This window comes from Apium graveolens, chromosome 2 (genome assembly GCF_009905375.1).
Source record: "Apium graveolens cultivar Ventura chromosome 2, ASM990537v1, whole genome shotgun sequence".
Taxonomy (NCBI): Eukaryota; Viridiplantae; Streptophyta; class Magnoliopsida; order Apiales; family Apiaceae; genus Apium; species Apium graveolens.
The window spans coordinates 267065517-267077221 of record NC_133648.1 but is presented as its reverse complement, the minus strand read 5'-3'; the positions used below and the strand labels follow the sequence as shown (position 1 = coordinate 267077221).

Below are 11705 nucleotides of genomic sequence, written 5' to 3'. Positions count from 1 at the left end.
GCTCTAATACTCAAGTACTGAAGAAAAAGGATGATAATGAGGATGACCAGGGAAACCCTAGCAAGGGTCAAGGTAAAGGGCACAACATCAAAGTTTCTTCAAGGAAACTAATTTCTGATTCAAGCAAATCTTCTACTCAAAATAAGACAAATGTTGATGCTGTAAATGCTCAAGCTCTGATAGCAAGTTCTGATAATCAAAATCTGATATCAAGTTCTGATGTTCTGATTTAAGGAGGGAGTAAAGACTCTCAGAAGTTTTTGCAAACTCTGAAGCTCAAAGGAAAGCAGACTACTGTCTACTACAAAGATCCTAAAATTTAAACACTTGATGAATAGATTGCTAGAAGACTATTTCTCAAGCATAATCCTGGAATGGATTTAGAGAATCTCAAGAAGGAAGAAGCTAGATTTACAGTTGAGAAGACAAATCTAAAGTCTAAAGTTTCTGATGCTAAGAAACCTCCAAGGCCTAAGGAAAAAGGCATTGTGATCAAGAAAAAGTCAAATTCTGAGGCTTCAAAGCCCAAGACAAGATCACAAGTTGAGATTGATCCCAAAGATAAAGGGAAAGGAAAAGTTGATGAACCAACAAAGCCACAGGAGATGAAGATTCCTCAAATCCTGATGAAACCTGTGTGCAAAATAGTTCAAGTTTATGATGATACTGCTGTTGAAGATGAAACTGTTCAAATTCTGAAAAGAAGGAAGATAACTGAAGAATCCAAGATAACCTCTGATAAAGCTCAAGTTGTTCAGAATGAAGAACAGCAAGTTACAGAAGAAACATCAAATTCTGATCAAATCATCAAGAAATCAACCTCTGACAGTGCTCAAGTTGATTTAGACAAGATGAAAGTTGCTGATAAGAAGAAACTTCTATGGAAAAATGTTAAACCATCAGATCCAAAGAAAAGCCAATTATTATATGATTTCATGACTGTTGGATTGAAAGCCAGAGAAGTAAGAGACAGAGCTGGACTAGGTTCTGATGAAGCTAAAATCAAGATAGGAGTTGAAGTGCTTACAAGAGATCCATTCTTATTGACTGACAAATCTCTTGAAGATGTTACACAGAAACACCTTGACAAGGTTATATCTGCTCAAGTGGTGCTGGATGCTCATGATAAGCATAATGTCAAAGAAAATCTAATTTTATTTCTTGAAGATGGAAGAACATATCAAATGTCAGAATCAGATGTGCTGAACAAATCTCTGAAAGAACTTCAATTCTTTTATTATCTTTTAGAGATAAAGTCTGAGATTACCAGGAGATGGTCAAATTTCATAGTGAAGACCATAAGAGATAAAGAAAGAATTTCTGGTTCAAGGGTTATAGAATTAATTCCAAACATAGTTGAAGATGATGGAAGTGAAATTCTAATAAAGAAGGATTCTGCTAAACTTGAAGTGATTCTGAAAGAGAAATGTCTGTGCTATAATGAAGATTCTTCTCATCCAAGGGTGATCAGACTTAGTGATGGTTTAGAAAAAAATCACATCTCAGCACTTAGGACTGCAATCTATCAGATTGGAAGTCAGAATGAAGAATTGAAGTAAGTCAAAGCTACAATAGCTCAAGTCCTGAGGAATAAAGAATAAAAGCTGATATCAAACTTTGTCAAGAATCACTTTGGATTCAGATGACTCAGTGAGATTGGTAAAAGCTACAAGGACTGTAAGTTGTAATTAGTTGTCTTATTAAACTCTCATTGCATTTGTACTTAAAATATTTTTGACATCATCAAATCTATTAACTTGTATATTTTGCATTAATTGACAAGTTGGGGGAGATTGTTAGATATATTTGAGATGTCATGTCTAATCTGATTTGTGTTTAGTTTTCAGAACTTAACAACATGACATATCAGGACTTACTGGAAATCAGAACTTACTGAAGTCAGAACTTAATATCAGAACTTAAGGCATCAGAATATATATCAGGATTTAAGTGCGGGAATACTTCAGATAAGGAATGCGGCTGATTTACAGGAGAAGATCTGGACTAAAACAAAAGAAGATATGCATGAAGAGTTAGAGGACTAGAAGACTTGTAGAAGATATCTGATTGATATATTTTAGGAGACAGAATTATATTCCATATCAATTAGAATACATCTTGTAACTGTGTACTATATAAACACAGCTTTGGGTTTACACTACATGTGTTATCATTATCGAGAAGATTATACATTATAACCTAGCAGCTCTTAGTGATATTGTTCATCACTGAGAGAGAACAACAGTTATATTGTAACAGAGTTTATTTGAATATACTTGATATTTGTTACATACTTGTGTTGAAATCGATTTGATTGTATAAATACTATATTCAACCCCCTTCTATAGTGTTGTGTGACCTAACAATTACTGAAGCTTAAGATCAGATGCTCAATGAACCTCAACAGACAAAGAAACCAAGATACAAGCAAAGAATCAAGAGAAAATTGGACTTCAGTGATGAGGAATTGGAAAATTACATTCCTAACCAGTCTACTTCTACAACTCAAACATCCAAACCCTCAGTGGTGCATGAGGAATTCAAGGTGGATCCAACAAAGAACTTTTATGGTGAGCCTATAATTCCCAAGAATGAGCCAATAGACTGGGAGAGTTTGCCAATTCCTGAACTCAATTTACCTATCTTCAACAAGCCAAAGAGAACAAAGTCTAGAGCAATCAAGAAGGTCAAGCCTGTGAGTTTCAGAACCAAAGCTCTAACCAAAGCTCAATCAACTGTCAATAAAGGAGATCTTCTATACATCTGTGACATCAAAGAATTTTTAGAGATTAATCTCTACATGGATGAACTAGAAGAAGTGAGAGCAATTGATGCTCACAGAAATCTCCCTGAGAGACTGGTATTCAAGTACAATGGAGGGAAAGAAATCACATGGCCTCTTCACAGGATTCTTCAAGAAAGCTGATTTGTACTGATAAAGATTTTCTCATCCTTCAAGAAAAACTTTGGTTTTAATGTAACTGCAAGGAAATTGGTCCTAAAGAAGATGGAAGATCTAAGGAGCAATAAAGCCAAAGATACACTCCCAAAAACTCTATGAATTCCCTTCACAGGAAATAAAGTGCATTTGAGGTCTTATTGGCTGATGGAATTCATTGATGATAAGGGTGTTAGAAGATTCTTCAGAATGGATGACCAACTGAATATCTCTAGTAATGAGACTTTATTGGAAATGTAAGAAAAGCTGGATCTATCAGATGCTGAAGAACTTGAATTCCACAGACAACTCCAAAATCAAATAGACGAAAATAACAGGAAGTTTGGAAAGAAATCCAGACAATCAAGAAAATAGGAATCATCTGCTCAGACTAGAGGAGCACCTTGATAATGATTGTGACAACTCTTGTACACCTTACTTTGTTCAATTTTTAATAAATTGTAGCACTTATCAGTTTCATCTAATATATTTCAATCTGTACATTTAGAGTGTTTTGTTATCATCAAGTTTCTCTTAATTTATGGCTACAATTCCAGTAGACATAAACTGGGGGAGATTGTTAGGGATATGTTGTGAACTTGATGATATGTTAAACAAAACACCTTAGTAGATTTAACTTAGTATTTTTGTAGCTCTCGATGGATGTTTTATTATAGTCCCGACAGATGATCTTTACAGTCCCGACGGATGACAACTGAACATCCATCTAGAGTGTAGCTTATGTAACAATAAGTATTGTAGCACATTTCTACAAACAACGATGTTTTAGTCTAGTAGATTCTGTAGGATTCTCTAAGTCATGTTGACTACTAGATTGATATACAGAATAGGTTGGTTAATTGTAAATATGAGATGTCTTGTAATTCTGTATAAGTGAAATGGAGTTAAGTGACAGATAGACTCCCGACGGATGATCTACAAGGCTCCCGACGGATGATCAACATAATCCCGACGGATGATCATATTCAAAATAGCTGTTGAGAGTGACAACACAGTCACATGCGCTGGGTGTTTGCAAATGGAATATGGCAGCCTGTTAAGCAGGATTTTGAGAACAAAGAAATATTACCATTTCCATGCAAATGTGAATATATTCAAAGATGCTGGATAGAGTAATGTAGCAGCATGATATTAGACTAGATTTATTTTTTTATTATCTTGTCTTACTATCATGTAACTTGGTGATATATAAACCAAGAGTAACAAGCAGAACAAGTAACCGAGTAAGCTTATTTTCCAGAGAAATCGATAAGGCTGTATTTGTTAAGAATTTCTCTGTAAGTTTGTTTGTTCACTTGTAAAGCAGTTGTGTGCTATTCAAAGCATCACAGAGTTCTTAATCTGATATATATATATATATATATATTGTGGATAAATTCAAATCCATCAGAAAGTTTTAAAACTTTGTGTTTTATTATTTAGTGTTTTGATTTCTATTATTCTTTAACTCCGCATTATTACAAATTAAACACTGTTATATATATTAAGTTATAACATTTTTAGAATCTCAAAAAGAAGTAAGAATTACATTCAACCTCCTTCTGTAATTCTTGTTGTATTGTTTGGGAATAACACGTCGCCACTGTGAGAAGTTGGCAACTCGTTATTATGGGCCCTATCGTGTGGTTAAACGCATTGGCAAGGTAGCTTATGAACTCCAGTTGCCTGTGGAAGCTAAAATACACCTGGTATTCCATATCTCGCAACTCAAACGTGCTATTGGTAATATAGTAGTGTCTTCTAACTTACCACCACAACTATCTGAAAGGAATATGTCCTAAGTCCAATCATGTATTAGGATTTAGGAATAACTTTTATGTAATCTGTTTTGATTTCATTGATATTAATAAAGACTTGTTTTGCTTTTATTACGGGCTTTATCTATTTAAGTGTTTAAATAAGATATACCATAGTTTAAAGTAAAGCTTTTTATGGATTATGATGAGATCATAATAGTGAGACCTAAAAAGATGATAACTCTAAACTTAAATAGTTCCTGGTCGTAGGATTACTAACTGGTAATTAATAATCCGCAAAGATCGGTACATACTATGCTTGCTTCATTATGAAGGATGTCTGTTCTCATAGACATTTGTGTGGTGACACTATAGCTAGTATGTAGGTGCTTATTATAGAATAAGTTCACTGAACATGACTCGCCCAGCTGAACAACTGATGGAGTTCACTCACGTGTCAGCAGTTGTTCGCTTAGTGATAGTTGTACAAGTATCCTTTGACTTGAGGTCATCATAGTCATCTTGTGTACACTGAACTATGCTTTGGTTTAGTTCTTAGTCTCCAGGGACAATTATTAGGGCTCTTCTGGGTATAGAAATTTGTACACGAAGATAGTGTATGATCAATAAAGGATCTACCCCTTCCAGTGAAGGAAGCGAATGTTCAAGGCTGATCCACTTATGCTAGTTCAGGAATCTCTGGCCAGAGTAAATGAAATTAGAAAGGAGTTTCTAATTTGCATAGAACTACGCATAGTAAATGGTAAGCAAGTGATTGAATTAGATAGGCTTGACACGAGATCCATGCCTTGTATTTAATCGGGACATTGTAGGGTAGAAGGAGTTTATTGTACGGTAACTATTCACTGACAGGTTCTTGGTATTCTAAGCAGTGAATTCATATTATCCGGATAGTCGCGATATGTTAAGAAGCATCACTCACGATGTAGAATAAATGTGATTAATTAATTAATCATATTTAATAAATTAGAGAATTTATATAAATAATGATAAAATAGTTTTATTATTATTTATTTCTACTACCGGCTTAATATTGAACCTACAGGGTCACACCATAAAAAGAGAATGATTTTATGGTGGAGGAATTAATTAATAATGGCTAATAATTATTTATTTGTGAAATAAATAATTAATTGGCAAATTTAATAATTGATTAAATGAGATTTAATTGATTATAAATTAATTAAGAAAAGTTCTTAATATTATTAATTAAGGATTTAATTTTTGGAAATTAAATCAAGAGAGAGAATTATTTCTAAAGTGTTTAGAAAAAGGATTAATAATTAAAAGGTGTCTTAATTATTAATGAGAATAATAAATGGGATAATAATAATATTATTTATGGAAAAATTTCAGCTGAAAATTTTGCCTATAAATACACTATTATAGACCCTATTTTTATTCGAACCCGAGAAACCCAAAAGTTTCAGAAAACCAAATTCTCTCCACCTCCTCCTCCTCCTAAAAGTCGTTTTCTTGGTGGATACCGGTGGAGTGCTTCACACTTGAGGAGCAACTGCTAAGGATCTCTGATCGTTGTCTCCGAATTATTTTTAAAAGGTTAGATTCGATCCCTCGAATTTTTATTCACGATTTATATGCTTTTATTTGGATTTTGTATGTGTAAAAGTATTTTACCATGACCCCGCTGCGTTAAAAATCCTACACTATCCACGGAATTGGAGTTACTTGTGGAGCCTGAAACTCTGCTAGAAGTACGACAGGTGCGTGTGGGCAGCAATCTGCGTCTCGAGGCACTTTTTAAATGGAAGAATTTTTCATTGTTTGAAGCCACCTGGAAGGATGTGACTATCATCAACACGCAATTTCCAGACTTCCACCTTTATGACAATGTGAGACTTTGGGGCAGGGGTATTGTAATGAAGGAGACACACAATTGAAGACATATGCAAGGAGAAAGAAAAAGGACAAAATGGTAAATTAAGAATCCAAGTGAGTTGCAGCTATGTTTTATAAAGGGGGTCAATAGTCGAAGAAGTAAAGGGGCAGAATAGTAATTTGGGGAATTAGAGGCTATAATGTAAAGAGAAAAGAAAATGTAAAGGCTATCTATCTGTTGATTGAATAGTGCGATTAGGGTTTCGAGAGTTGGGCCTCTCGAATGTCCCCTTTGTTATTTGCTCATATCAATTCAGTATTATTATAATTAAATCAAGCAGTATTATTATTACATCTATTTGACCATATTGCGTAGAAGTTGGTAGTTCATTACAAAATGCTAGGGTTGTTCACGAACCGAGCCGAGTCGAGTTTTGACCGAATCGAGCCGAGCTTTATTTTTTTTCTGACGAACCGAGCCGAGCCTTCTTATCGAACAAAAAATCGTGTTCGAGCTCGAGCTCGTTAACTAACGAGCCGAACACGAGCTTGTTCGCAAACAAAAATGAGCCGAACCGAGCCGATCGATAACCGAGCAACTCATTAAGAGATTAAAAAACAATTTATTTTTTTGCCCAAACCAACTAATGAAAACCCAACCCACTTATCAAAATATCAGTCGGCTGAAATCTTTAATCCCATTCTCTCCTAATTTGACCTTACACCTAAATCCCTAAATCCCTAAATCCCCAAATTCCTAATTCCCATTTTATTTAGTAACATAGAATTTCTAATATTTCTTTTGTTATGTTTATTTGTTTTCCTTGTATAATTTTCTTGGTGAGTTTTGTATGTATATTGTGTGCTGAGTTTTGTATGTATATTTTTGTGAAAGACTTGATTTGGAGACTTGATTTTAGATTCTGGTGATTTCAATCTCAGTGAGGTTTGTGATGTTCTTGGTGAGTTTTAAGCCATCCAATGAAATTGAAGGCAATGTTCATCAATGAAATGAATAAAGGTCAGGGAAAGTGTATATATATATATATATAGTTTTGTTTCATCCTTAATAGCATTAATGTCCTTCTGTTCTACATTTCTTCATCACGGCTAAGCTCTGTAGATCTTCTCGTATGAAAAATATTCTGAAAATGTTATATTTTTTTCGAGTTTTAACGAGCCGACTCAAGTCGAACAAGTTCGAGCCGAGCTCGAGCCGAGTCCGAGCCGAACATACAAAAGCTAGGCTCGAGCTCGTTTTTGTTAACAAACACATTTTTGTGTTCGAGCTCGAGCTCGAGTTCTTAACGAACCGAGCCGAACCGAACTCTTACCGAGCCGAGCTCGAGCTTGTTCGCGAACAGCTCTGTTCGTGAACAGCCCTACAAAATGCTTAGCTGCGAAACAAGTAGCAAAATCATAATCTCATATTGCACTTGAATGAAGACTAGCTTCCAGAAGAAGCTCTGCTCTGTTAAATGTCTTTGACATAAAGGCTGCGCTTGAGAACCTAAATTTCTCTAAATGCAGAATCATGAAGATGTAATAGAAAAAATCGCAGAGAGCTCTTTAAGTGTCAAAATGCACTGTCGTAATTCATACTCTCTCAGCTCATTTGATCTATTTAAACAAGCCTGTGATCTGATAAAAAGATTATCTATCATCTATATGCGATAAATAAGTGAGAATGTGAGACAGGGGACAACCATCACTCAGGGCTCCAAGTAACATTAATGGATCTTCCGCAGAGACTAACAAAGCATAAATCCTTAACAGATCCACAACGACATGCTTGGGTTGCCATTGAAAAAAGTATTTTTAAAGTTACAACCAGATACAAGATTCCCTGCTCTATCCAATATCATTACTAGTCACTTCCAGATTGTGTTGTCTTAATAATAATGCATAAAATGGAGCATAACTTCGGCTTTTCATAATGATGTGAACTGCATCTAGGCAATATTTCAAACAAACCACAATATGCAAGCATTATTATATTCCACAAAAAAAACCAACTATGACATCTGTCTAAGCCAGTTACTTACATATCTTTTTTACTGATCGGTCTCCGAGTTACCAGTTTTGAGACCTCCTCTGTGGAACAGTAGTAGGTTGATGGCTTAATGATTATCGAATCTAGAAGGCACCTATAGAGGTCGCTAAGCCATTGAGCCAAACTGTTTTCGTACATTAGTCTTACAAAAGTTTTAGGGGTTACAAAAATTATACCTACAGCTAGAAGTTCCATTAATAACCATAGTATTAAAGTCACAGAGAACAGACTAGTGTCTTCTGCGCTTGACACTTGAGCCCGTGGACTGATCTTGATATAGATCTTGCCTGGTGGAGTAACATACATCAGGAACAAATGCTGGTGTAATTTCTACCTGATGCTGGTAACTGTTTGGCCAATTGAGTCCTGAGGCTGTTGGAGGAGATGGAATCTCTGGCACTGCCCATGCTGTGTCAGGAACCTGACCCAGACACTCATCACCATCCATCTCAATATCACCGGCCAGTAATATGGCTGAGCAGTCAGACCCTCCAAACTTACCGCTATCTGCCTGCTAAAATCAAAGACACGCATGTGATTTTCGCAATTAAATTCTTGAAAGACAGACAAACACACACTCCAAGTGCATAGAACTTATGCTGAACGGAAGGCAATTTCTAAACAAAATAATATGAACAAGATGAGTACGGAACATATGTATAGGCCTTATACCTTGGATGATCCATTGTCTATATAGTTGTAGTTTTGATTGAGTTCAGTGATCCCGAACATGTCGTCTAATTGCCATTGTTCAAAGTTTCCATAATCAGACCCTCCAGCAAAAGGTAACTTAGTTGACTCAACAATATCGCCAACTCCAGCAACTTGGAAAGATGATCCATTGTTCTGCTGACCATCCGGAGACGTTTGGTTAGATTTTGTAGACAAAGGACGTGATTCTGTTTCAATAATCTTCTCCATGGACTGCGACTTTTCAGTAGAGGATGGTGCACTACATTTTGTAGGCTCAAGCCCCACCTTCACTCCAGTAAGAAGAAACCTTTGGTGAGCAGAAACATGGGAATTGATTGAATGAATCGAAAAATCACATTTTCTGCATAGCAGAGCACGATCCTCCAGACAAAAGAAATATCCAACTGTTTCCTGTACAATGCAGCAATTTCTACTCACAATGGTGACAAGACAAAAACTTCCTTTGGCAATTCAAATAAATGTAATTGACAAAACAAGAATATAATCAAGATATTTGTAGGGTTTGGTTCAGTGTAGTACTCTAAAATGAAGCACCAACGGGAGTATTATTATAAATCCTACTACTGTAATATTCTGTTAACAGAACATCCTGTAGAACATATAACTATCCAATAGTACTCCATTTAAGAGTACTCACTGAACTTCTGTCAATATATGTAAAAAAATCTTTAAAATAATTTACATATAACAACAATTTGGGTCTACAGGAGCAATTAAAATGTTTAAGATATATGACAATAATCCCCTGCTATCTTTCTCAATAAGCAGATATATGACAAGATACATGTTGAAAATTCTAGACAAAGGATATAGAAGACCGACATGGTGATAGCTCCACCTAGAACTACACTACAAGCACTGATGATTATCGAAAAAGAATCTCAAAATAAAACTCGCAAGAGGCATTCGGGACACAAAGACTTGCTCCTGAACTACAAACAGAACACTCAATTGTAACAATCTCCGCATAAATACAACCTCGCAGGGCAAAACATGGTCTTCAGAAGGACACTAACTTAGACACTCAAGTCGCACAACTCACAAGTGTTAGTAGTTGGTACAGATCAAGAGTTATATTTACATAATCCTTTCTCTCCCTTGTCTGAAAAGAAATTACTGTTGAAGCATCACACAAAAGTCAAAACCATATTTATCCACAATTCCTGTCTAGATAACAATACAAATCCAAACAAAAATACACACACATCACACATGTATTGACAAGTATGCAAAGATCATAAAATCACATAAAAACCACCAAATCATAACATCAAAAAATAATAATAAACAAAATTTATAGTTTAAAAAGATTTATCAAAAGAGATAATTAAATAAAAACCTGACAAATATCGCACTTGGGCATAGGAGAATTAGAGTTGGTCAAAGAAACCCTCTGATGCTTGCTAGCCAACTTATTAGCTGCATGTACTTCCATATCACAAGCACAACACAAAGCAGCCTCATCTGCACAGCACAACACTGTGGCCTCTGCAACCTCACACACGTTACACTGTATCTTCATCCTCCCTTTGTCCTGTATGTATATTTAACCACTTTCTGGATATAAAAAGAAAGTTGTACTTGGTGACTAGTTTGGGGAGAACCCTAGATGGGTGAGATCTGAAGGAGCTAAAAGAGGAAAGTGTGGTCTTCTTAATAAGCGGTGATAAATTGTTATTTTAATGGGTTTATGACATTTTAGGCAAGTGGTTCAACTTGACCACATTTTTCTTATGTCGGATATTTTTCTTTCTGTCCAATCATGTAGTAACTAGTGTTACTTACACTGGGCGATTTTGTACACTAAATTGCACGAAAATTTAGGGTGTGGGCTCTTGCAATTTTCAAGGATTGTCTTGGATTTTAGATATTTATCGGGCTGAAATCGTGTTTTAAATATTTTATTATTATTTTTATTTTGATATTATATTAATTATATTTATTAAAAGAGTAAGTATTATGTTGTTTTTAACCCGATATCATTATATCGATCAACAAATTATTTTTTAATTTAATTTATTTTATCTCAATTCAATAGTATAATTGTTTTGACAACATCAATATTATCTATTATTTTGTTTTAGTCCGAACACCGTTTGTACCAACCCAAATATCGTCACATATTCATCTACTATATCTAGTTATATATAAATGTGTTTTAGGGGTTTGATAATTTTTAACGATAATATTATATAAGATAAATTATGTCAAAAAAATAATTAATTAAGTGAGGCAATGATTATTTAGTTTAATTTTTTATCTCGGTTCAATAGTATATTTGTTTTGAAAATGCCAGTAAAACCTATTATTTTATTTTAGCCCGAACACCGTCTATATCTAACCAAATGCCGTCTAATACTCACTAATTTATCCGGTTATATAT

The 11705-nt window shown here is 34.9% G+C and overlaps 1 protein-coding gene across 2 annotated transcripts; it reads right to left on the bottom strand.

Annotated features, from left to right (window-relative positions):
* Positions 1-8707: 8707 nt before the first annotated feature.
* Positions 8708-11074, bottom strand: LOC141708455 (B-box zinc finger protein 22-like). Of its 2 annotated transcripts, none has more exons than XM_074512100.1 (3): positions 10662-11074; positions 9281-9712; positions 8708-9122 (listed from the first exon to the last, which is right to left on the bottom strand). In XM_074512100.1, exons 1-3 carry the CDS (start codon positions 10842-10844, stop codon positions 8838-8840), a joined length of 900 nt encoding a protein of 299 aa, XP_074368201.1. In that variant the 5' UTR covers positions 10845-11074; the 3' UTR covers positions 8708-8837. The 2 variants fall into 2 exon arrangements, with proteins under 2 accessions (XP_074368201.1, XP_074368202.1); XM_074512101.1 differs by having other exon boundaries at positions 8708-9119; positions 10662-11067.
* Between the last annotated feature and the right edge of the window lie 631 nt (positions 11075-11705).

What these genes read in the sequence shown, in the direction of transcription:
- LOC141708455 (XM_074512100.1), bottom strand. Translation starts at nt 10,844, where the DNA reads ATGAAGATACAGTGTAACGTGTGTGAGGTTGCAGAGGCCACAGTGTTG. An exon ending in CCAAGTGCGATATTTGTCAG is followed by an intron (nt 9,713 to 10,661) that starts GTTTTTATTTAA and finishes TGCATTGTACAG; the next exon opens with GAAACAGTTGGATATTTCTT. An exon ending in TAGACAATGGATCATCCAAG is followed by an intron (nt 9,123 to 9,280) that starts GTATAAGGCCTA and finishes CTTTGATTTTAG; the next exon opens with CAGGCAGATAGCGGTAAGTT.